Source organism: Myiozetetes cayanensis, unplaced genomic scaffold (assembly GCF_022539395.1).
Source record: "Myiozetetes cayanensis isolate MyiCay16 unplaced genomic scaffold, myiCay2020 scf5-8, whole genome shotgun sequence".
NCBI lineage: Eukaryota > Metazoa > Chordata > Aves > Passeriformes > Tyrannidae > Myiozetetes > Myiozetetes cayanensis.
Genome location: NW_026087742.1, coordinates 11482257 through 11509652, shown reverse-complemented (window position 1 = coordinate 11509652; position 27396 = coordinate 11482257). Strand labels below are relative to the sequence as shown.

At 38.1% G+C, this 27396-nt stretch overlaps 1 protein-coding gene across 1 annotated transcript; it reads right to left on the bottom strand.

The window, feature by feature from the left end:
- Positions 1-942: 942 nt before the first annotated feature.
- Positions 943-24602, bottom strand: CHODL (chondrolectin). Its single transcript, XM_050334167.1, has 8 exons — positions 24356-24602; positions 12166-12478; positions 11576-11733; positions 7647-7694; positions 7193-7276; positions 5499-5601; positions 3075-3153; positions 943-1485 (listed from the first exon to the last, which is right to left on the bottom strand). The coding sequence occupies exons 1-8, from the start codon at positions 24600-24602 to the stop codon at positions 1483-1485; spliced, it is 1035 nt and encodes a 344-aa protein (XP_050190124.1). The 3' UTR covers positions 943-1482.
- Positions 24603-27396: the final 2794 nt, after the last annotated feature.

The window sequence follows — 27396 nt, the reverse complement described above, 5'->3', positions numbered from 1 at the left end:
TTCTTTACTCAGAAAAATCAATGCACATTTGTCTCTGAACTCACATGTTTAACACCAGCCAGCACAGTGAAGGCAACCCAACAGTCTTGCTTTGGTCAGTCTCTCCCCACCCAGCGGTAGTTTGGAATCTGTATCAAAGCCAACAACATTGAACTCATGCTCTTGAACTCTTGCTGGAACTGCAGTAAAACCCCTTAACTCTCTGCTTCAGCACCAGGCTGTCACCAACAAATCAACCAGAGTGCTACTGCAGCCACCCCAGGGCTGCTCCTAATGACTGGGAATACCATTCTTAAGGCACGGAAAGCTCTTAAGGAACCTGAGAGAATGGACATTAATGATGTTAATCATAACTCTAAAAGCAGACTTTAAATGCACCACAGTTACCTCTAAATCTGCTCATCAATTAACATAATTAATGCTTTTGTAGATAAAAGTCTGAGTAACTTTGGGATCAATCTATTAGTGCCACTTCCAAGAAATGCCATTTGTCTTCTCTTTGTTCCAACATTACATTATTCCTAACAACGTATTAGTTATATTCAAATGATCTTTAATGTCTTTTTTTTACATAAACTTACTGAAACAGTAATTTATATCTTGCCCACTCTGAATTTTTTTCCATCATAAAAAGTAAAAAAATAAATTTACTTGAATAACAATTAATAGCTGCCTTCAAAGGACACCTCGTTAATGAGGTATCACTTGCCAAGTTATTTGTGTTGAGCTTGGGGCAATACGTCAAAAAGTTATGGTCATTCCCTGGCCAAATGAATTCATTTCATGACAACAAATTGATGAATCCTTGAATTTTGCCACATCATGTTGATGTCACAACATGGTGGCTATCTCTGTCAGCAACTATGTTAATATTTAATAAAATATTTGTACCTGAGGACCAAAACCTGTGTTGTGTGCAAATAAACACTAAACAAATATTTTGTATCAAACTTTTATGCAAAGATAAATAATTGTTACACTGTAAAATTGTCAGTTCCATTTACAGTACATCAACTAGGTTACAATGCATGAGAGACTAAAGAAAACAAAGAGGGTTTGTTTAACTACAAACAGTCTTAAAACCAATATACATTGTGGATATTTCCCCATAAAAACTTCAAACGTTCCGTTCATTTCATTGCTCACAACTAGCTAACTTTTACATCTCTTAGCAAAATAAACACATACCCTTTATTTAGCATGGCATATTTTGTTACTGAATTAATAAACAAACGTTATATAAAAATGATCTGAACATTTGCCTCAAGGGGGAGCTTACAGTTCATTCTTGTAGATCCTTTGCATTTTCAAGCCATTCCAAGCTAACGTTCTTTGACGACATTATAAATACAGCCTCACTGCAAAATGTTATTTTTGCTTTCTTTTCAGTCAGTAAATCATTATACCTCCATGCTACTGTCCTTCCTAGGCGTCTTTGAAATCCATAGTGTGGACTGGTTGGGACTGGTTTTTGTTCTTCCTTTACTGAAAAACAAAAACACAAACTATTTTCAGTGCCACATGTGCCTTTGCAGCCCTGATTCAGGTTTGTGATCAGACCTGAGTGTTTCATCCCCCTATTTGAAGGCCACTTGTGTTGCTCCCACAGTGGTGGGTTTAGGTAAGCAACACTTACCAAAGTTACCAGACCACCCTGCTTAGCAGTGCTACTCCCAGGAACTGTCATAACTTGGCCCATATTTCATTCATTTTGTTTGGTTGTTTTTTTGATGGGTTTTTTTCCAGTTCCCATTTAACCACACCTTCTCTTACAGAGTGGTCTTTTCAGGGACAGGTATGGACACAGTATGACCAGGGTTGGTGGGAGCTGGGTGCTTCCCTAGTAGGAGGGACCAGACACACACCCCCCACCCCTCAGCTCTGCCCAGGGGGCTCAGGGTGCAGCCCACCCACCCCTGGGTCGTGCCCCAACCCTGTCCACATGCACCCCTGGGACCCCAGAACACTAATGGGTGTCAGCAGCAGACAGGGTTCTCTTCCCTTCAGGGCTTGACCTGACATCTAATGAAGTGATGGTGCATGAATCAGACTCCTAGCAATGAATGACTGGGAGAAAGCTTCCCTAGGGCTGGTTTTCCTTCAGTTGTGGCTGGGGGAGTTGGCTTGGTGGAACAAAACTAGTTCCAAAAGTACATGCTATGCAATGTTTCAAAAAAGTGCTCACTCTAGTTTTCACAGGGAGCCCTGAGGTAGCCTGCAGGTTGATGGTACTCTTTCCCCGTGGCTAAGACTGGCACAATGCACCACCTTCCCTCACTTAACACTGGCAGGTGACAGTGCACTGCAGTCTACTGGAAAGAAGCACTTCATGAGCCACTGCAGCTGCATTTCAATCAAAATGTTTTGCTCTCAGGCTAGAATATTTCACACTGACGGGTTCTCTACCAAATAAATAAAAAACAGAGGAGGAGAAGTAGCCCTACATTACTCCGTAAGCTGGAAACTTAAGAGTCCCAACAGCCCTATACATTCGGTTTTCTGAATTTTCAGTTTGCTCCTTTCCTGGTTTGTGAAAGCAAGTGAGTCTGAGTTGATTTAAAATGTGCTTTTTGAGGGAGCTGAATGGTACAGTAGTTTTTAGTCCCTCCAGACTTACCTCTCAAGTCCTACAAAGCAATGCATTATGTACCTGAGCCCATTGGAGTAATTGAAAAGCCCATTGGCTTCAGTGGACTTTAGATCAGGCCACAATGCTATAAACAAAGCAATTGCAATGAATCAAGGAATTTCAGGCTTTTTTTCTTAAGGAAACTGATTCACTACTTCCTTCCAGATTAATCCAGCAAGTGCAGGCATATTTGGTAAATTAATGATGACATGCTTTGAATGGAGAGTCCTTGCCACACAGCAGGAACAATTTCTAAATATCTTGAATCAGAACTTGAGCTGTATAAAAGGAGCTTATCTTCAGCAAACCTGTGCTGATTTTCACCAGCTACACCTCTGGTTCAGGAAGTATATTTTACTAAGAAAGGTAAGGAAAATGCAATAAATAGCTTGAGCATATTGCTGTTTTGACCATCAAATGCAATCATAGAAACTGAGAAATATACCAGGTTGGAATTTAAACTTTCTGCAAGGCATTCAGATGATAATGGAGATGGGTCTTTGAAGCAGTTTCTCCTTGCTTCCCTGGAAGAAATGAAAGGGAGAGCATCTAAGCATGAATGAGCTGATCAGTTCTGCCAGCTGCAGGGATGAGGTTTGGTTTTCCTTATTAGTACCCTTCAAGAGCCCAATGCCAGGCAAAATTAGTCATGACCTTTCAAGCTAGGCATGTCCTGGTTGGCCATGGATTGTGGGTTTCAGAGGAAAGGTCACCATGTTGTGGAAGCCTAAAAAAGAATGAGAAGTCAGGTTCATGTGGAAAGTTGGGGATCCCTCCTTCCCCAGCAGGACAGAATCCCTTTCCTAAAGCTCTACAATGTCCAGATGATCAGTTCAAGTGCCTCCTTTTTTTTTTTTTATTTGCCTTTTGCCCAAGAACTGCACATTTGTAATGGACCAAAATTATTTGCAAGGTGGGTCATAAGTGGAAATATAGTTGAAAATAGATGGGGAAATACTAAAAAAAAAAAAAAAAAACCAACCAGAGTTCTGTTTTAACAGATAAAGAAAATACATTGTTCTTGGTGATAGCTTTTTTGATTAAAATGATTTTTAGTTTAAAAATTACAACATTTTTATGTTTGATGCAACCCAAAGTGAACATTCTGGGAAGAAAAAAAAAAATCTCACAAAGTCAAAAACGCTATTTTGATTAAAAATATTTTCTCACTGATTTTTGCATCATTTAATCTATCCAAATAATCAGCTAACAGAAAGGGGACAATCTTCCAAGGTGAATTTCCAGTATCTGTGTCATGCAATTTTGAAGTCTTGGAAGTTCAGATGAATTACTTCTGGATGAACTGCTATAGCATCAAAGGCCTGATCAGAGCCCACTGAAGTCAACACCACTAATTCTATTGATTTCAGTGGGCCATGAATCCCTCATTGCTTTCCCAGGAGTATTTGAGGACTGAAACTTTTCTGGGAAGAGAAAGACCTGCCAGTAAAAGGTATGAACACATATGTCATACTTACCAGAAAATCCAGGGCCATTGTAATAAGGATTCCAGATTTCAACTACTACATAGTTTCTATTGTTATACACATTATTTCTTTATTACCTTTTTTGCTTTGAGCTTCCAAACTTCTACAGCCCCAGTGCTGATGCTTGGATATAATCTTTCACTAGCGTGTATTTGCCTGTCATAAGACCTGTTGAAAAGTGCACATTTTCCTTTTCTTTATAGGAAAGTGCATAAGAAAGACAATCTAATTTATGATGCAAACCTTATAATATCTTTTTTTTATGATTACTTGCTGTAATGAGGCACATTACTAAGAAGTACTGCAAATATCACTGTACACTCAGTCATACAGATAGAAACAGGTTTCATATTTGAAGTGTTTTCAGATAAGACTAAAAATAAGGAGAATTTTTTTTGTTCTAATTTCTTAAAACAGTGATATCATATTCCTTACTACTATTTCATTTCTTCAAGAGGGATAACAGCTTGTGAATCTGTTTATTACTCTTGATATTTTACAAAAATAGAAATTAACTATTTCAATTTAAATTTTTCTGGATCACATTGCCTTGAGAGCACTTTTGGAAAAAAAGGATGAAAAAGATCCTTAAAAAAAAGTTTCAGAAATATTAGCTCAGAAAAAAAAAGTCATATCTTAGTGTATCATATTTTGAGAAAAATTAAAAGTCAAAAAATTTTAAAGCATGAACCAAAACATATCCTGTTTCACAGACTGAAATGTTTCCTCTGTGCATAATAGTTCATCTGTTTGACACTGCATCTATGTACAAATATCTGTTTACTTTATGCATTTTGTTTAGCAGATACATGACATATAAAGGATGCCACTCTGGTGCGTGGCTCAAAGCACAGGTTTGCTCTTTTTTTTTTCTCAATTTCTCTGCTCCAGTGATCCATCTGTTGCTTGTAGGGTATGTGCAGTGAAACAGCATTAAACAGCTGCTGGCCCTAGGTCTATCCTTGGAAAAAAACTGCACTTTAAGTCAGAAAGTGAGGTAAGTCCTTGAGTTCACCCTGTATTTGTGAGGACCCCATTATTCCTCCCCACAGCCTTGATGCTGCATAGGTGGTTATCATGATGGAATAAGTGAAATAAAAGTGCTGACAACAGCTCAGTCTACCAAATGGTCTGCAGAGAGACCTTCTTCATAAAGAGGTGAAGTTCTAACTTTGAGACCTGGAATTATTTCAGCACGTTGAGGAAAAGCCCAAAGGTGAATGTTCAGCTGTAACAGCTGTAAACTACTCAGATTTTAATAGATGAAAAGATGCTTATTTGCATATTTGGGGACAGATGTAAGCAGTCTTTCAGCATGAATAGCTTGCCAATGGAAATATGAATTCTGCATTTTAAGACCATTATGGATGAGTATATTTTACCTTTTATGAAGCATCTGGAAACAGCAAGTCCCAAAAGCCACCAGTATCAACAGCAGTAGTGGTATAGTGGGTATTACAACATAAATTAGATTCGGAATTATACCTACAAGACAAAAGTTCTCATTAATGTCTCCCATGCTGAAATACCCTTAACCATGTGAGCAAAAATCCGGAGGAGAATATCAGAAACACATTAACTTACACAAAAGAACACTTATACATTCCTCCTATAGGAAGAGTTCCAAAGATATAAGTCAACAGTATCAAGAATAAAACAGCATAGGAGTGATGTTCAAGATATATTAAGGTCTTAGAATCTGATATTTTCCAACTTTTTATTTGAAAATTCAAGTATTTTAACAGTAAATTTCACAGCCTACTATTTTTACAGTCCATACAACCTGTAGTCTCAGTTGCCCTTGTATGTTGGATTGCCACCTGTGCAGGACCACAGGAGGAAAAAGTCAGGCTCATCTCCCCTTTCCCCTTCAAAGAGAGATATAAACTGTTCTTGACTAGTCAGGAGAGCTAAAGGTGTTCTTCTACAGGTCCCTGGACTACAAGAGTGGGAAATGGTAAAAGCTGAGACTGTTATTTGTCTACAATAAAGCATGTGGTCTGCAACTTCCAGAAGGGTCTGACTGTTTTTCGGTAATTATATGTCCATGTTTTATACCGGTACATATTTAATGTTCAAAATGTAGAGAGTTTCTTACCCACCTCTTTTGAAAATATTTTTCATTAGCAAAAATAAATGTGAATGTTCAGGTTGGATTTGTTTAGGAGTTTTAGATAGTCTTTGCACAGTTTCTATAAATAGTATTATTAATTTCAAAACACAGTTCGTCAATATATCAGTTCCTCTGGAGTTAAAAGTAATGGAAATATAAATTAGGAAGCTGACTCAAATCCAGACAACCAGTGTGGAAACAGAGCACAAGCCTTCTATAGTCCATGGTACAATCCTGTAAAATCCAGAGTTTCTCCTTAGAGATGTTCAGTTCCTTGAACTAAGGCCATACTACATATTTTCATGAACCTCAAGACTCCATTAAAGACATCAAATGCTAAATGAAGTAGCTTGGGCACTACAGGAAGCACCTGGGCAGTAGGTACCCATTTCCAAAACGCCAAGTGACATTTCTGCTAGAAATCTCAGCAAAGCACTCAACTCCTCTAACCACGTGGTATTCCTTAAAACACAGGGTACCTGGAGTTATGGCACTGTGCTTATTCTGTAGATAACTGGAGAAATCATGCCAGGTCTGTTAGGAAAGATTCATTTGTGCCTTTTTTTTTTTTTAATGAGTCAGAGGTGTCAGATATAAGAGGTATATGTTGGGGAGGAGGTGGGGAGGAGAGGAGAGAGGCAAGGCACTGGTTACCACAGCCTAGAAGGAGATGCTCCACAGCTGGGTGAGCACTGGTGAAATCTTACATCTCAGGAGAAACAGCGCAGATTGCAGATTCAGATCAAAGTTTGGGGAGACAAGGAAATTATTTGATTCCACAGTTACAAAGAAGAATGACTAAAACTCTTAAAGTGTTACTCAAATGTATACTTTTCCAGGGTAGTTCCTGTGGAAACAGGCTGCTTCCTCCCATTGGCAAATTAATATTTAACAGTTTCCATTATCAAGAGAATCCACTATTACTATTTTTACCAGAACACTAAATTCATATGAACACATTACCTGTTTCAGTAGCAATAATGTGATACTGATCTTCTGGTTTGCTTGTGTCATAAGGATTTCCTGCTGGGACTGTTGGAATAGTATCTGAAAAGGATATGGGACATTTTAGGAAAATATGGTTGTTATGTTGTTAAATAAATTAGTAGTAATTACATCTTAATTTATATTGGGAAAATGAACATTTTTATTTTATGACTGACTAAACTGTTGGATATATACGTGTAAGCAGGACTTTATTACAAAATTGGGATTACATCTGGAACAAGAATTACTAGCAGTGCTATTCTGAATAGCCATATATTTGTAGCTATTGCTCTCTAAAGGATTCATTTCTCCTATGTTCCAGTTTTAAACTGTGCCTGTTAAACTTAAATAGTTTTGGAGGGATTTGTAAACTATCCTTACAATTCTGTATTTACCATTGCAACTCAGTTTAATGTTTAAAACTTCTTACCGTAATCTGGCTCTGCTCTGTCTCCTAATTCTTTTTCTAAGACATTATCTGTTAAATCAATATTTGAAATCAATTGTTGAAGAATAAAATGTGTGCAATAAAACAGATGTTTTCATTCTTTTGCATGCAGTATCATAGAAATAGATACATTTCCCCCAAACAATAATTGCTTAACTTCAGCATTCCATCTTTTTTACCAAAGACTATTTGCAAACTAGCTTCAAATCACTTCTACTTCATACTTTTTGCTCTTTAGAAAAGGGCTGTAGTTTATTCTAGTTTCAACTCTTGGTGGCCTCTGCTAGATTACTGAATAAACCACTAGACATCTTAATTTCCTTTGCTCAATAAAACTCTTAACATACTCAAAGTTTTATTTGTGCAGACAATCCTAAAACAATATAAAAAACTAAGTGTTCTCGATTAGCACTTAAATCTTATCCACATTTTCAAAATAATGCTTAGAGAATATTGGCTAAGAAGCAAAACAAAGCAGCACAGGTTTGTGAGGTTAGATGCCAGCCTCATGTAGTTTGGGTTTGCAACAGGTAACCCTAAAATCCAAATTCAAATTAGTGGCCTCTAATAAACCTCTTAAGGAACTGAAATCACTAAAAGAGGAACAATAGTTTACTCTTGGAACACACCAGAAACTGGAGAACAAATTCATGACCTTGAGTTGCATTGGAGAGGCTTGTAAAGTTACTTATGGTTATTGTTATAACTAAGAGTTCACAAAGATCACAGAATTAATTACCTCATATAGAGGAGGGGGTGGAATCTGCATGATAGTTTGAACACCATTCCTTTATCATGAGACTTAACTTAATAGTGCTGTAAGCCTGCAGTTCTGAGTGTCTTGATAAATACAAACTGCTGGCAGAAATCAAAGCAGCAATAAAGCCTACTGAAAAAAAAATTTCACCTACTCTGGGTAAAAACATCTGTCCATACATAAAGATACCAAAATACCCCAAAGACCTGAGTTCTGCTCCTAGACAGCAGAACAGCAGTTTTTAATTTCATTGCATAATCAAACATACAGGAGCTGGACAGAAACTAAATATGGTTGCAATTACCAACCTATAATTAAATTTAAGTTTGCTGAACGATCAATATGATCTAAAGCCAGTAAATGCTGTCAAGGAAAGCACTATAAAAAGGGCTTAGAAAAAGAAAGTGACCACCAGAAATGTAGTTGCTGCCTGATCAAGACTGCCTAATGAGCACTGCCCTGAACTTGCTGCTGATACAATTCGACTCAACTTCATCACTGTCACCTACAACCTGTTTTGGCCTGTGACTGGTATCATACATCACATACACAGAGAAGTTGGGGAAAAACAACATACTTGGATAACAAACTGAAATTCAATATGCCTGTGGTACTTGAATACTCCTGCTAAAATGGACGTATTTTGTATTGCAAATAGCTGATGTTGAAGCTTTTACAGTGATTTGAGGGGAAAAAAAGGTCATTTGTAAGATCTCACTTAGTTTGAGATGGAAAATGTAATTCTCTCACAAACATTGCAGTACTTTCTTCAGGCAGTGAAAGAAATGTCATATACCTATTTATATACACTTATGCATCCACTCCTTTCTTCCATGTGACAGAAAAATGCATTTCTGGAGAATAGTCTGGTTTCCTAAAGAGCACAATTCCAACAGCTTGAAAAATAAATAGCTACAATTCAGCATTACTGTATTTAGCTACATAACAATGTCAGTCCTAACAATTATCTACCTACATATTATTTGCCTTATATGCCTCATTATACACTAGTAACCTATTTCTACATGGTAAAAGGAATATAAATGCATTTTCATTGTTATGCAATTTCACTCTTATCACTTTGTTTTCTGCCAATCCAAAATACCTGGCGTTTTTTCCAATGGTGAAAGCAATAGAAAAAACAATTCTTTATCACATCTCAACAAGAATGGTAAGTAGTTCACTATTAGAGAATCATTATTTCACTTCAATTTGGTTTTTCTAAAGATATGAAATATACTTGAAATTGCATCTTTTTTATCAAACCTGAACTTTCTGACATAAAAATGTTATTTTAATGACATAAAACCTCTTTATTGTCCTATTTTAAATAATTGTGTTCAGTTGTAAAAGTGATAAAAATGTATATGTCACATTTCCTTGAAGGGCCTATGATAGATAAAGGTCATCATAAGATAGTGATAACTAATAACTTTAAAAGCAGACACAGATTTTGGGGGTGGGGCTACAATTTGTAGGTATACAGAGCCTTCCAAATATTTAATATTTGCTTGCAATATCAATTGCCATTAATATCCTCATTAAGAGACTAGAGAGAGGGAAAAGCTATCTCCCAAAGTCAGAGGAAGAAAATAGCTTGAATCTCTACAGACAGACAGATCTGTACTAAGAGAGTGATTATGGCTTGATTGTGAGCATCAAGAAAGCAGATAGAAAACTGCAGAACTGTAGGACAAACAGCTGTTAAGAGTAGGATTTCATAGAATCACAGAATGTCTTGGGTTGGAAAGGACCTTAATGATCACCTCATTCCAGGGACACCTCCCACTAAATCAGGTTTCTCAGAGCTCCAGCCAGCCTGTCCTTGAACAATTTCAGGGATGGGGCATCCACAGCTTCTCTGGAAAACCTGTTCCAGAGCCTCACCACCTCCAAAGCAATGAACTTCCCTCTAATATCTAATCTAAACCTACTCTCTTTCAATTTGAGGCCACTCCCCCTTATCCTGTCACTGCAGGCTTTCATAAACTGTCTCTCCATCTTTCCTGTAGGCTCCCTGGAAGGTCACACTTAGGTCACCCCAAACCTTTCTCTTTTCCAAGATGAACAATCCCTCTCATTTGTCCCAATCCTCTCAGCCTTTCCTCATAGCAGAGCTGCTCCATCCCTCTGATCATCTTGGTGGCCTCGTCTGGACTCGCTCCAACAGCTCCATGTCCTTCCTGTGCTGGGACCCCAGAGCTGGAGGCAGCACTGCAGGTGGGGTCTCACCAGAGCAGAGCAGAGGGGCAGAATCCCCTCCCTCCCCTGCTGCCCACACTTCTTTTATTAATTAATTAATGAAATTAATACATAATTTCATATGCATTCTGACTTTCAGCTTAGTTTTTGAGAAACAAACACAGCACAGATTATTTGAAAATATTTGAATGATCCTCCTGCAAACCATGTTTTCATTTACTGTGAGTACCACCAAGAGTAGAAAGTGTTACAGGCTCAAACTTGAAAGTTTATTTTTCACGTCTTTTCTGGTTTTGCATGATGTTCTAGTTTATAGCTGATGTTTCCTCTACTGACATATACAGAACTTATGTCATGTCTGGAAGTACAGCCAAATTGCCTAAAATCTGGCTTTTTCTGTCCCCATCTCAACTAGCATGCATCTGCTTTTCATATCTAAAGTTCACGTGCATGAATTTTTTTCCTACCATTCTAGACTTCATTCTTCAAGCCAAAACTTTTTGAAACAACCATCACAAATAACTAAATATAAAATGGTGGATCTGCAACTACAAGGACAGTGTATTTTTTCCAGTAGGACCAAGATATGTCTTGGTCATTCTTCTTGATAGTGAGCAAGGAAAGTAGAAAGTAGCCACTTAAAACACTTTGTGGAGAATAAAATAACCGGGGAATGAATTAAATCAAAACAAACCTGGGAATGCATGATAGGGGAGATAACCTTGAAAACATTCTTATTAGATACAAGCAGGTTTATTTAAATTTATTAAAAATTTATTTTAATAAATAATTATTATTGACATATTACATCCCTGTTAATGCCAGCTCAGCACACACCAAAGGAACCAGTAGTACAGGCCACAAGACTCTTGCAGCTTCTCTCGCAAAACTGAGGCAATTCTTTTTCTAAGGTAATGCCCCACCTGTGAAATATAACTTAAATTTCACCTACCTGGGGCATATTTGCAGATAAAATTGTGCTTCATGTTGCATCTATCATCATTCCACTGATAAAGGTATGGCCCTCCCAGACCAGGGTTTGCAGTTGGCTGATGATACATCACCACACAGGCTTCACTTCCACAGGAAGGCTCATCTGTATACCAATTTCTAGGGGTACACACAAAGACAAACTTTCAACTTTTGAAGGTAAGGTTCATCAGAATGTTAAAAGAGTTTACATTCATGAAGACACATCAACCCCAGCACTCCCATCCTCAAAGATATGCTGCATTGCCCACAGCTTCTCTGTGAAAATATTCTATGTGTGCTAGAACAACCTCCAAAAGCCATACAAGGACAAACTCATTAGATGGGAGCAAAGAAAATTGTAGGCTGAAGCCACACTATGCCACCCCTTCACAGCTTCAGATTCAAAACCCCAGTTGCCAGCTCCTCTTTATCTGGAGAACTTGAGGGACACTAGAAACTTCAAGGGGCAGCAAGTCTTCAAGCTTCTTTCTAGAATACTTAGCTTGCTGGGCATTTCAATCCTCATTTCTTTCCATGGAACCTTCTCAATAAGCAGTTTTACACACTTACCTGAAGGGTGAAATACTTCCATCAGCCCACTGGTAGAGGTCGGGGCAAACACTTGACGTGGCCAGTCCGTCGCCGCTCCTCCAGAGCCCGATCCAGAAATCACCATCAGAAATCCCGGAGCCTGACTTAGTGAGGTTCTGTAACATGTTTTCTATCAGCTGCTGCTCAGCTTCACTTTCCAAGCTCAGTAAAGCCCCACCATCCATCTCACAAGCTTGGCGGGCCTCCTGAAAGCCCACGCGTCTAGACAAGTCCTGGAAATAGGCTAACTTGTAACATGAACGCTTGAAGGCACCATAGCACACCTTTTGACCTGAAAAAATAAAAACATGAGAGCATTTAGAGTACAGTAATAAACAGCAAAACTGCCAAAAAAAAAAAAATAGCACATGATGCATACGCTGATGGAGGCCAGGAGATTTTTTTTTTCCTTGTCTGAAAGGATTTGTGGGGATACACTGGCACCACTGAAATACTTTGCCCTAATTTAAATTGCAAATACTGTGCAGTTCATGGGAATCTATGGCTTTCTTCCCAAGGCCTGTGAAACTCTCCAACACACTGAAGATTCCCACTAACTTCTAGAAAAACATTCCCTACTCTAATGACTGTACCATCAGGCCCCTCTCTTAAAGCCAGGATCTGTTTGGAGGGTATTTTCTTAACTATTGCATACTGATGGACCAACTCCACTTTTATTTTGCAATCAAAGCTATTTAATTTAAAAAATTCTCCATTTTAGTGGCAAGAAGCATCTAGAAGTTTTTGAATCCTGCTATATAACCCTGAGAGACTGTATTCATCTTGTGATGTGAAGCTACTCTTCACTATAATGTGCCTAAGTACAACATGTAAGGGTGTGTGGAAGGAGAGTATCTGCTTCTTCAGGGTATCTGGTCAATCAATTTTTCAATGCAAAAAGGAATAGTAAAAGGATCACAGTACACAAACACAGACTTGACAGGAAAATGTAATGGAGAAAAAAAACTAAGAAAAAAAACCCCAGCTTGTCAGACACACAAATTTGTGAGCTATCAAGAAACTGCAGGCAAACAGGACCTTACAACAGGGTTAGGGAATGGGGAGGAACAAAGGGGGAACTGACAGGAAAGGGTATTAAAGGGGTCAGTCACATATAAAATAGTGTGTGACTGAACGTGTGCCTTCCCTAGGCATCTATTTCTGCCAGCTGAGGAGGAGGAGGAGGGACTTGACTCTCCGTGTTTACATCGGTGATGCACTTGGGCACTGTTGAAGGCAGCATCTTGCCTGTGTCCACCTGTGTGACAGCCGTGTCCTCCCTACACAGCACTGGAATATCTGCTCAGCTTTCCTACTGGTTGAACCATCCAGGGGAAAAGCTGCAGCCACATCCTCAGAAGCTCAGAGAGAAGCTCTGGGTACCAGGGTGGGCACCAGCAGCCAGGCAGGAGGGGGTCCAGGGACTGGAGGTGCTAGAGGAGGTGGCCACTCTCTAAACATGCCTTACCACACCCAATAGAAACTCCAGATATTAGCAGATCTCAGTGCCATCCAGATCTCACAAAGAAACCCTGCGATGCTTTCAAAAAGCACTAGATCTACTGCATTCACACCACTTTTCCTTTGCCCTTCAGAGTTATGTCTGTGGAAAGAATCAAAAGCCAAGTGAAGAAATAATACTTATTCCTTCCAGTTCTGTGGCTGAGAAAGATACGTGCCTTTTTCCAGAAAAGGAAAAATAATTATCTTCAATGACTCTAGAGTTTATATAACAAGATGAGAAATTAATACACTTCAATATCAGCTGCAATTGAACTCCAGTATGTTCATTTTGTGATAGGAGAAAGTTTCTAAATATAATCATTTTTTAGAAAAAAAAAGTCAATTTTTTCCAGTATAGAAATTCATCAATGAAGAACAAAAGCAGGAGAGGTTATTTAGATAGGTAAAAATTACTGAAGAATACCAAAGCAATAAAACTCACTAGACATTATCTAGATTGCTTAGAAATCAACAAATTTCATAATTTGATTGGATAATTTGCTAAGGATAGTATTTAATTGTACCATGTCAGATTTGCATTAGAAAATTTTGTAGTTAGTCCCATTCTTAATCAAACCATTTGGCTTTACCTTTGAACAGGATTCATCGTGTTTTACCTTGAAAAAAAAAATAAAATTGTAAATTGTCACTGAAAAACAGCAACATCATCCTATAGATTAAGTTGCACTGTAGCTTTTTAAGCCAGTGTTTTTCTAAACACAAAGGAAGTTTTTCTAAACACATAGAAGTAAACAGAAAAGCCTAAGAGCTATAATCAAGTTCATTCTTCTTGCTTTAGTATTGTTTCATTTTTTTTATTTTAATAAGTAGCATAATTCCTGTAACAGATTGCAAACAGCACAAGAGCTGACTGAAGACATCTCTGTATGTTTAGAGTGCAGAATTTCAAGAATTTGCAGAGAATAAGCAGACTGTATCAAAGCTTTACTAATAATGGAACATAAAAAGAGGAATAGCTCTTGACTTTTAGCTAAATCTGAAAATAACTCTTATTTTGGGGGATAATTTTTGTTGTGGAAAACTAAATTATGGGGGCAGTAGGGTTATACTATGCTTAGCTTTCTAGAGTTTCCTCAAATGCTTTCAAAAAAAAAAAAAAAACCACAAAAAAACCTCTGAAAACTTCTCTTGGTGAAACTCTGATAAAGTTCATCTGGGAGAAGGACTGTCAGTAAGATAAGTATCTTTGCAGTCTCATTCTTATTTGGCAGACAGACTTCCGAAAATTCAATTATTCATCAATAGTTAATCTACCAAAATAATATAAGAACAGTTCAATTAAAAGGACAAGTTTGTTACACAGATATCCATGGAAAAATCTAGGCTCCAAGATCAGGGGAGACCACCTATTTGGACTTTGTATGATTTCATCCTGACAACACTGTATGTCCCAGTTCCATTCCTGCCATTTCCCTTTATTCACGCAGATTAAGAGCCTTGCTATCAATCTATGTAGTAAGAGCCACAGTCCTGCCTGGGCAATGGTGCTGAAAAACCAAAGGGTAGACCCTTAGATACAGAGGCAAATAAAATAATGGGCTTCTTTCTAAGACTTCTTTGAATAGAAGAAAAAAATGCCTCCATTATCAAAGTAAAATGATAACTCTAACTGCTCAAACGTGGGAAGTGCATGAATGAAAGCTGGGTGTGAAACCCCAGCTCAGTCCCTTCATCTATAACACTGCAATTCAAATTTCGTTAACATGATCGATTTTCCCCAGGAGTTCTGTCTCACTGACAGGATCAAGTGCGCAACGAACTGATCAACATTTTGACCCTCACCACTGAGTGAGTGACAATGGCTTATTGCCAGAGTACACATATGGATATAACAGCTCAAACATCCAAAGGCTAGCACTGAATCATGTGGGACATGAATAACTTACACAAAAAAGTGACCACACCTTTCCCTCTAGCTCAAGATTTGATTCAAAGCATTAATCCAGGATGTATATGTAAATTTTGGGAGAGTCCTTTGTTCACTGCCTTGTCTTTTTTTTATTTTTCCAGACAATTTTTTGAAATAAGCTCTTCCATGATTCCTGTCATACTGTGCACATACTCATCCTTGACACCGAGTAGTAAGTTATGAGCAAATTCAGCTATCAAAATATTCCAGTCACAGTTTCAGTCATGCAGGAATGTTCAGTCAAAATGATGACCACTGTGGATCTCAGTTCTCATGCTGTGCCTCCCTTTCATGGGAAAATAGTTAGCTTTCCATCTATAATACACACACCCAGTCCCCTGCATGTTACTCAGGTGGTTGAAGTGTCCCCCCTCACTCTCTCTTCTTATGCACAGTCTCTGCTCCTCCGTGGCTCTCCAAAAACTTGATTTAAATGACCTTCCTCGCAGAACAAATCAGTCCTTGCTGGCTACCTGACCAAGCTTCTTCAGAGTATTCATCTCCAGTCAGCTGCTGCACAGAGACTCATACTGTTTAATAGAACCATTCAGGTTGGAAAAGACCTTTAAGATCACTGGGTCATGGAGTCCTGGCAAGTGTTGTGTCTGAGCTGCTATAAGGATACCACTGTTATTGCAGGTGTTTGTGCAGGGTTAAAAAACTCTAAAAATCAAGTCTTACAAAATGAAGGAATTAAACAAGCAAAAATTTGCATCCATTCCAACTCTTAAATTCCCGCTCTTTCATTTGTTGCTTTCTACACCTCTGGCAAAAGAAATAACTTCCCCCTTAAAGGCTGATCATTTCTGCAAGAATATACCTCTTGAAATCAACAGAGAAAACAGCAAGGAACCAAGAAATAATTGGTATTAAGACCTACAGACCCATACAGTATGAATGAAGCATGTGGGGCAGAGTAGAAGCTGTGAATTTCTCTTGTTCTAGTTAATTTAATCCCTGTGTTTAGGCAGTGACCAACTCTGAATCTTCTCTTTCTTCTTTTGAAGAGGACTTTGAACCAGCTCCCCTATGGCAGATAAATGTGTTAATGGAAATCTGCAGTTTTGCCTTAATAGCTGGCAAAGCAGTTGACATTTTAGTGCTCTTCTCGGAACACGCTGAGGTGTCAGGTTTTTAAGCTTCATTTTTTACCACTTTCTCTCTCTACTAATTTCTGAACTACAAAGTAGAAATAATTTACCAGTGAAAAATGACAGAATGGACCACATTGTACAGCAGACAAGATAAGTATGGAAACATTAACTATGTGTTATTTTACCTTACACTAACATCTTTGCAGCAGACAAGACTCCACGGTTAATTTTAAAGCAACATTTTTGCTATTTCAGCTGTAGAAATTCAACTCCAATTTTTCTGTCACAAATGAGTAGAAAATAGATTTGTAAGCTAGACTATTGGAATGAATCACGTTAAGATACTATGTAATATGAATAAATAGAGGCCAGTTAGGCATTTACAATCTTTCCAAAAGATCTGCCCTGTAATACTTGAGGGAATAAAGAAAACATGAAGGAAAACATTGTGCCTCCATATGGTATCCAGAAAGAAAGAAAAGTGTGTTATTGTATTTGATCCTTCCTTCAGTGTGAGACTGAAGGTCTAACTAATTTAATAAGAATAATTTAATAAGACCAAGGAACTCACTCTTTTCCCCTACAAACACACAGGCAAATTAAGGTTTCAACCAACTCTATTTGACTATCTGCAGATATGGAGTGCTTAGAGCCTTCCTCTCATGAAGCATACCCAAAGAGCCTTCCCTCACTAAAGCAGAGCAGTCCAGACCCTGTTCAGAAGCAGGAACAGAAACAAGCAAAACACACACTTGACTTGGTGTCTGGAACCCCTCCCTTACCTTCCCGACAATTGCTTTCTCGCCTCTTGAGGGAAGAGCATTATATTGAAGCAACAACTGACAGACAAAAGACTGGTTTTCACTTTCTTTCCCAGTTACAAAACTGCAAGATTAGGTGTTCCCATTATGGGAATATCTCCTGGTTTGTGCTTTCTACCTCTCCCACAGACATCAGCCCTACATCACAGCTCTGGCCCCGTTCCCTCAGCCTCAGCAGCTCTGGTCACCTCCTGCAGAGACCCTGAACTGGCTGGACTTCCCTTGCACACACGTTGTCTCACCATTCCCTTAGCTGGTGTTTCTTAGACCAAGTATTGTGCACTTGCTTTCATCAGCTACCATTCATAGAATCACAGAATCAGCCGGGTCGGAAAAGACCTCCGAGGTCATCCAGTCTGACCCTTGATCCAACACTGCCATGGTTACCAGACCATGGCACTCAGTGCCACGTCCAGTCTCTATCTTAAAAGCTTCCAGGGACAGTGAATCCACCACCTCCCTGGGCAGCCCATTCCAATGCCTGATTACCTGCCCTCTCTGTAAAGAATTTCTTCCTAATATCCTATCCATAAGTACTCATTTTCATCCTGGAAAGCAGCTCCATAGTACAATGTTTTGATCTCAACATTAGAACAAAAGATAGTTTTTAATTAAACTACTCATTAAACATTTCTGTAAGAAAAAAAAAAAAAGACAAAAGGAGAAACAAGCAAATTCTTAGATGGTATTTCAATCACATCTCCATTAAGTTTTAATAATCATGCTTCATTAAACAGAAATAATAGGTTCCTTGATTTCTGTCATGACAGAAGTTATAGTGTCATGACAAAGTGTCATTTGGAAGCAAAATTGCTGACAAAATACCTAGCTCAAAAACTTCTCTTCCCTGAGAGTATGAGGATTTGTACTAACTAGACCTCTATGGGTCCATGAAGGGTACAAAGATTAAACTGAGTAACTCACATTGCTTAGCTGGAGTCTTTGAAAATATCAGGTAGAACACAACCTCCCTGCCAGCAAATCCCACCCCTCTTCCTCTTGAACCTGACAAACTAACCTAAAAATCCAGGGTCCCCTATGATTAGCATCCACCTAGATTAGTGGGGAACAGCCACTGCATGTGCATAGCACATGTGAGGAGAGATGAAAAGGAGTGCACAAAGCCTGATGTAGTAAAGTCCATTATATTTTCATACTGTGACTTTTTCTTCTCAAGATAATGGATTCAACAGAGAACATAGAAGAATACTTGGTAGAAAGGAATGTGAAATATTTAACACTAACCAGAACAGCATGATGCTGATGGAGACCTCTGAAAATAAAGCGAGAAAATAAAGACATAAGAATGTAAGTGAAAGTAATAATGAAATAGCAAAACAGAATTCTATGTAAGTTAACTAAAATATTCCACTGGCTAGAAATATATTTCTCCGCTTGTGTTACGAAAAGTACTCTTGGTCTCAAGCTTGCATGAGCATAGTGACCTCAGGGACAGGGTGATGCTGGGCACAATTTGTTTTCACCTGTCTCCGAGTCACAGGGTACTCCATGCCAAGTCACAGTAATGCACTTCAAAATGTGGCCAGTAAGGTCCTAAAAGATATTAAATTTCTTTAATCACATTTTGGTTCAAAGCTGACGCATCTTGTCAAATGATCTTTGTATCATCCAGTCAGATTTTGACTGGGTTCACTTGCTGGTCATGTTTTGCTATATTATGTTACTGCTGTTGATGTTTTACTGCATCATATTTGTGTCCATTCACTGAATTTAATTGATGATTCATATTACTTTTTAAAAAAAAATACTGTGATAACATTTCATAATTACATTCTGTGTTCATTTAGGATGAAAGCAAACTGCCATCTTCTCTCTCGAAGTTTGTAACACTAAGACACATTCTCTAGCTGAGTCACTGTTCAAACCTCTGATGATTCTGAGCTAACACTTCTGAGCTGCTTAAGGAATTCTGTGTGCTCTCAAATTTGCCACTCAAATGCCAACTCCTGTACAGATCAGCCACCAGCCTGTATCCATATTAATATCTTCATAGCTATCTCTTCCATACCTTAGTAGGTATTTTTTCATCCAACCCTCCTAATAACCAAGTCTGCAAACAGAAGACACATTCATTACTGATTTATACCTCTTCTGGATTAGGGGTTATGCATAATTGTCATCATACATTTTTCCAATGTGAAAAATTTTCAAAGGTTCCAAGTAGTTTTTAATGGCTTATATAAAATATCTGAGGGCCATATTTGCCTATCTAGTAGCTGTACTTCAAGTAGATATGTGTACAGGGAGGCACTTTGTATGCGTCATATCAGTCATGAGCATGTAGACAATGTCTAAGGTGGCTTGTTGGAGGCTGGCCCCAACCTCTCAAGCAAAACTCATCTATTAACCAGACTTCTTACAATACTTCTTATAATGGAGTCCCTTTCTAGCCAAATGTCTGGTCATTAACATGCAAAAGTTACAGATGTATAGATAGCATGTATGAAATGATCACTAAAAGAAATTCTTTATATTCTTTCTCAGACACAGGTCAAATCTATCTGTAGCCATTAACCATCCCATATCTTGTATCGTAGCAAAGATGATGCTAGAGGTCCTCAGACACCAGCCAAACAGCCATCTCTAGGATTAATGCAAATCTTGCAAAGTGACAAAGCAGGGACAGTGGAAATTTTAAGCAAAAATAAAGTACTGTATTATACCATCAGACATTTAGTACAGTTATGCAGAACATGAAATTACACAAGGAGTGTTTGTCCCAGGCAAGTCCCTGTCTTAATTTTCTCTTCTTATCAGTTCATTTATTGCTGAAATTGGGTGTTCAGCTGTTAACTAGTAAAGCCATTGTGTTCCTAAGCACTTTTGGGGACAAGAAGTTGACTTGTTATTTCTGAATAAAAACTGTTCTCAATAGACCCATAATAGCTACACTTTTACAAAACCAAGAAATCAAAAGGAGACAGTCCATTTGTAAAGGATCATTAAACAGTTCTGATTTAAATATTAAATATTATTTATCACTAGCACCTGGATTTTGCCATCTGGCTGAATATAAATGCAATTAAAATTCAATCTGATAGTTTCCCTGCATATTACAACAAGATTACTGGTTGTTAAAAATATACAAATGAACACTTATGACAAGTATTGATCTAAATATGACATTTGGGGAGGTTTGTCAAAGCCTCTATGTGCTCAGAACTTGCACTGTTCTAGGTCCTGGGAAGATGCCAGCTAGGATCTTTTGTCCTGCAAAATGTTTTTCATTATGTTGAACAAACACTGGGAGGATTTGTCTTTCCCAGAGTAGACTTAAAAGTTTGTCTGGATTTTCAAAATCAGTGATGTGGTGTTTCAGACACAGATTTACTCTTGATGTACCGGGAACTGCAATGAAAGCTGCCATCTTCACAAGGCAGTGATGGGTTTATTCACTCGTTTCACAAAGAAAATAACATTTATTTCTCATAGTTAGCTTCTCAACCCTGACACACAGAGTAGGGATCTCAGGCCACTGATAAAGGAGCTGTAAACAAGCAGCTTGATGTCTAAATCTCATTAGAAGCTATTCAACACTTCACCCTCCATAATTACCATTGCAGGAAAACATACGATTACAAATATGTAAATCAATACAAGGTAAGTGTCTTCAGCCAGGAGATAAATGTCCATTTTTATGAAAAGGTTTTAGTCACTGATTCAGGTCATAAGTCATTGTCAAAAAGAAAAAAAAAAAAATCTATAAGGTATTTCCGAAAAAGTATTGCCTTTTTTCCCCCCACAGTCAAATCATTAAAGCCATGACAGCTTTTCCTTCTTCTAAGTGAAACATACCTTCATTTTGGCATCAGCTCTGTTTCAGATATATAACACATCATAAATTTAAAGCATGTGATCCATTTAGCTTTTCCTGTAATAACAGTTTTTCTCTCTTCTGATCATGTGAACTTTACAGGTATATATCACAGGGCTGATCATGGCAGACAGCTACTTACTTCCGTAAGGGGCCACTACACAGCTGCACTGTCCTGGAGGTTCACCCTAAGTGCCAACACAGCTGCTAAGACAACCATCTGCCAGTTGCCTTCTCTATTCCCATGTTAAGAAGGAACAGAGATTGGTGCCAGACCTATATTTTTCCCTTGTCTGCCTTCGAGAGGTCTAGAAACATTGTCACTGAGCAACACAGGCTCTTTGGCATCACCAGGCACGATGAGGACACTGCACTTAGAAACTTTGTGCTGGCACCCAGAGAGGATCAGCTTGCACTTCAGCTTGGTACAATCTGCATCTGATCAACTGGCAATAAGAAAAATGTCACCATGAGCACAGGATGTGGAGCATATCCATTTTCTTCTGCACTATATGCTCAGGACCTCAGTTTCCCTAACAATGAATTGTGCTTGTTAAAAATTACAATTCTACCCAAAGAATAACACTCTTCATGGGTACAAATAACTCTGTTCACTTCCATGGACACAAGCAGACCAATGATAATACCCAAAGATGAGTGGAATCTGTGGAAATCTGTTCAAAATAAGAGGAAATATGGTGTCTTGGAAAGATCTACACACCTACAAGTCTGCTCCAGGATTATTTACCCAGAACTTAGAAAATACACTTACTGCTGATGCTCTTAGCAGAGTTTTTACTTTACTGTTTTCTTTTTTCTTAAAAGTCTTAAGAACACACTAACATAATAATTTTTTTATACACCATTTCCTAAAGGCATACAAAGTGTTCCATCATGTCAGCTGTTATGTAAAAAACAGCATAAGTATTCTCAAGACTGGCACAGGGAACTTGTGGATGCCCCATCCCTGGAAGTGTCCAGAGTCAGGTTGGATGGGACTCTGAGCAACCCGGTCTAATGGAAGGTGTCTCTGTCTGTGGCAGGGGGGTTGGAACAAGATGGTCTTTAAGGTCCCTTCCATCCCAAGCCATTCTGTGATTCAAATTAAGTCTATAGTGAAGTCAAACCCAGATCAGATTTCCCAAAAACTTTAAAGACAGACATGGCAGCTAAGAAGTTGTTGTTAAAGCGGTGTGGAATAGACATAACAGGAACTGGAGAGTCTGAATGGTTTAAGTATAACGTGTTCCAGCCTAGGGGAGCAGGGAAGAGTAATAGTACCCTGTCCCAAAACAGCAGGCATTTTCACAAATACCCGATTTTATATAAATCAGTAGGTTCCCTCTACAGGTTTACTCCTAAGCATAAATTTAAGCACTTCTGAGAATTTCTTCTGATGGCTCATTTCTTATTTTTGCCTCTAGAAGGAAATAGTTCATAAATCTTTAGTCACAGAATATCCCTCAGTTGAAAGGGACCCCCAAGGATCATCAAGTCCCACTCCTGGCCCTGCACAGGATATCCAAAGAGCCACACAAGGTGCCTGAGAGCATTGTCCAAATGCTTCCTGAGCTCTGGCAGAATTGGTGTTGTGACCACTTCCCTGGGAAACCTGTTCCAGTGCCTAACCATCATCTGGGTAGAGAACATTTTCCTAATATTCAACCTAAATCTCCCATGATCAACAGAACTGTCCTATGTCAATTAAATTCAGAAAAAGAGGAGAAAAGAGAAAACTTCCCAGTTATTTTTCAGAGCAAGCATCATCCATTCTCACCCTTTTTTGGTGGAAATTTGAATGTTTTTTTCCAAATAAATGTATTTTCATGGATTTGTTGCCAAAATATCTATATTTCCCATGGATTTACGTTTCATATATATATATATGTGGATATAAAATTACATTAATTTCCTTAATTTATGGACTCAAGAGTTTCCTGGGGTGGAGCACCCAACATGCATCTCAGTACAAGAATGTAGAGTGCCTTCTTTTTGCAGCAGTTCCACAATTAAGACAAATCAACAGGTAAGTCCTTACTCATTCACATTCCTCCAAGAAACTGGGAAAAGTCAATCCACATGGAATCTTAGAATTTGTACTATAATTGGTACTACAATACACTGAGAGAAAAATAGTCAAATAGAGGTAAAGCATGACAGGTTAATTCTCATTACATGTACATTGTTATAGGGGAATAAATTGTTGAGATACAAAGTAGGATTCATCTTCCCAAATTTTAGTTATTCCCAATGTACCCATCCACATCTAAACTGGTTCACTGACGTTACTGTGTAGACAACTGAACGAAAGAGGCATTTTTAGGGTGTATCTGTGATAGTTTCAAGATCTAAAGCAAAATGAAATTAATCCCACTCTAAAAATACCATTTTTATCTTTCTCTCATAAAGTGAACCTAGAGTCATTAGCTGGACCTACATTTTGATTTAGTTGCAGCTACATTTACATTTAGTTGTAGCCATGCCAACTCTTTAGTTAGGACTCATTATTTCTTAAGGTTGCTTGGAACTGAAGGTCCTACTATCTCTCAGTGGTGGGAGTAGGGACTGCTTCAGCAAGAGACTCAGTTTCCAACTATTGAGTGACAGGTATGAGTATGGGATTAGAGTGCAGCAATTGCTATCAAATCATTGTTTCATCTTACTTATTTTGCATTGGTACTATAAAGTCTTTTCTGATCCAGAGATTTCCAAAGAGAAAGCCATTATGAGAATTAGTTTCAGAAAAATAGTGCTGTACAGAGCCCTTATGAACCAAAGCATGTTCTCCTGCAAACATCTTATAATCAATAAGTTGGATCTACACAGGATCAGATCTGAACTACACAGAATAAAGTCAGGGTACAGAACATGAGTTCAACAAATGCACCTGGCTGCTGCACTGGGAGAGATACCTTGTCTCACTGAGAGTAAGAAAAGCCATGTGAAAAAATCCCAAACTGTCCATACCATTCCATATGTTATTTACCATAGCTCCCTCCGTGGTAAGAATTTCCTCTTGGGCTCTTCAGCCAAGTGGAGTACTGGGGCTTGACAACCACGAGTTTGAGAATTGCAATGCCTTCCTCTATTTTTGAACAAGATGTTGTGATGGAAAAGTTGCATTCCTGGAAAAGTTGCATGCTCACCTGAGGCATAGCGCTGGAAATTTCCATCACTCCCCTTAGCCCCTGAGCAGAACCACAATCTTGCCAACCTGCATAGCTCTCCCCCATAATCAGGGTAAGCCTAACTGGTTTGATCAAGGGGAAACCACCTCTAAAATTGAAATCTGGCTCCTAAAATCGATTCAAGTAGTTTGGTATTTCTACTTTGCTCTATAAGGACTCATCCACCATCATGTATCTCCCATTATCAAAACTGTGTTCTCATTCTGGTATTTCACACGGTATTGTGGAATTTCTTGGTGAGGAGCAAGGTGTGTTTAATAGAAATATGCATTATATCCAAGAGTCATCACCTCATTTCACTTTAAGAGCCCAGATCATTGGTTTATCTCCAAGAAGACATTGCTCAGAATAGGTGGATAAGGAGAGGAATTGATAAAGAAGTCTAGGGGAATTAAATGCTCAGCTTCTCCTGAAGTTCTCCAAGTCCCAGGTTTAATGATTACTGAGATCTAAAACTGAGTAAAAAGATCTTGTACTATGTGGTCATGCATGTGCATTAAAAGTTTTTCTAGAATGGAGCTGAATGCTTGGAATTTACAATAAAATGCGTTCAATAGACACCTATTGCACATGTATCCTGTAGACAAGACAGGTAGTGGTTTTTTCAAGTCATACTTTCAAATTCTGAGCCACAAAAGTATCTTAAAATGAACTGTAAATGAAAAAAACCCCACAACTTTACAGTAGAAGGTTTCATCTACAGAAAATACTTAACAGTTTGACAGACAAAACTGTAATAAGCAGGTCAAGCCAATTCAACTAAGTTAAACCCTTTTGAGAAAGGGTCTATCCAATTCAGTACTCATGAAGATACTTCTTTGATTATCTTACTTTGCAGTATTTTATGTACAACTCAGATCTGATTTATCAGCCTTGTGAATGAATATACCCACTTCCTTAAAGGCAACTGAAGTGAATAAGTCTATAGTTTAGGGGTAATTCTTGTGCTTTCATGACCCACCAAATGTTTTTCCTCATTTAGTGTTTTATATGCCCAAATACTTCTACACCAAAATAGATACATACTGCTTTAAAATACTGCATCATTATTTAATCTGGCTATTGATGCATAGCCATAGCAAATAGCAAAATTTTAAAAAGCATAGAAATACAAGCAGACAGCAAACAGCAGTCATTAAACTATAACATCTATGATTAATACATAGGCTGTTAAATGATTAGTAATAAGATTAGCTTGCAACTCTCCTGCCCAATAGATACTTAAAGTAATTGCATCTTTGCAAACTGCATTATCATCACTTCATGTTCTTTATGATGTCATGGGACAGCAAGGCAGACTCAGCACTTTCTCCTGAGCCTGCTTTGATTTGTTTTTTTCTTCAAGAATCAATTCTCTGGCAACACTAGATAGCCTGATATGGAGGCTGTGAGCACTGCTCACAAACCATCTGTCTAACTACACTAAAAATTATAAAACATTTGCATTACTACTCTTCAAAACTTCCTAAATCCAAGATGACAAAGAAATAACACCTGAATGTGAATTATTTGATGTTAGCAATAGTTTTAATTACATCCTAGGAAAATTAACATACTTGGAAAGAGTAAAAGAAGCCCTTTACTTAAGGAAATGTCATTTTGAAAATGTAGGCCCTTCCTTCTCTGCCCTCTTGACACTGTGGTCTAAATGGTTGCAAATTTGAAATTATTGCCAGGCCTGGTACAAACTTACTGCAGTAAATGGGATTCATTCCACAAGGTCCAACCAGCACTCAAACCAGTTTCACAAACAGCTTCTTTGTGAGTGGTAGGAATTACATATTTATTTGGAATGAGAACAGTGATATTTCCAATCATTCCAGATTATTTATCATGACTGAAGCATAAATTAGCAATTTGTCAGGAACAGGTCTATTTAAGACATAGACTTATGTATTGAAACAAACTTGTCTAAGCCCAAATTGTTGGTTCTTACACAAAGAGAGATATAAGCTAGATGGGAGTCAGGTGGACAGCACACACTGCCCAATTATTCAATAGCACTATTTCTTGTCTGAAAAAGTGTCAACTACTACTAGTACTAAACCTGCTCCTGTGCATGTGGCAGGATAGGGGTGTGGTCCTTGAGAGAAGAGAAGAAAAGAAAAAATAGAATTTAAAAAGAGTTCTTCTGTCAGTACATTAGAGTATCTGGTAGAAGAATAATAATTATTTGGCTGTTATTTACCTAATGAATACAACTTCAGCTAATAAATTAATAGTACATAAATGGTTCTTCTGTAAGTGTCTTCAGATCTTCCCCTGTATTCTACCAGCCAAGTGTTAGCTGCATAATCCATTGACATGAGGTTCATTATATGCTTTGAAGTGTTTCAGGGAATAATAAGGCAGAGCCTGTATTCTTTCAAAGTCCCAAAACATTTTTATGCATCGAGGAACAATTTGACTAAGCAGTACACACCATCGTTTTTAAAAGCTGGACTTCTACTCAGTTTGCTACATCTCACTTAAACACAGAAGCTTCATCTGGAAGGTTAAGTGACTGGGTTTCCTCTGTCACACATGGACCCCAGCAGTGAGACTACTAGTGCAAAATGCATCTCATGAAAGATTAATCTTCTCTATTCCTTAAAAATAAAGTGTTACATAGGATTCATATGAGTTGTTATACAAAGAGCTTTGACGTATATCAGCCAGTACAACTGACATTATAATGGAGGTAGATTAAGTATTTCAGGCAAGCAAGCTTTTTCAAAGTGTTGGAAGTACTGTTACTTAACTATTGTTTCCTGAAGATACTGCTTCACCGAAAGCCCAACAGCTCATCTCAGTTCTGCACTTGAACATGCTTCAAATAAAACATGATCAGAATGGCCAG

Bases quoted from the DNA above. Each gene is read 5' to 3' on its own strand.
- CHODL (XM_050334167.1), bottom strand. From the start codon at position 24,602: ATGGGGGAGAGCTATGCAGGTTGGCAAGATTGTGGTTCTGCTCAGGGG. The intron at 12,479-24,355 runs GTAAATAACATA...TTATTTTTTCAG, and splicing joins TTACCACGGAGGGAGCTATG to GTCAAAAGGTGTGCTATGGT. The intron at 7,277-7,646 runs GTAAGAAGTTTT...TATCCTTTTCAG, and splicing joins CAGAGCAGAGCCAGATTACG to ATACTATTCCAACAGTCCCA.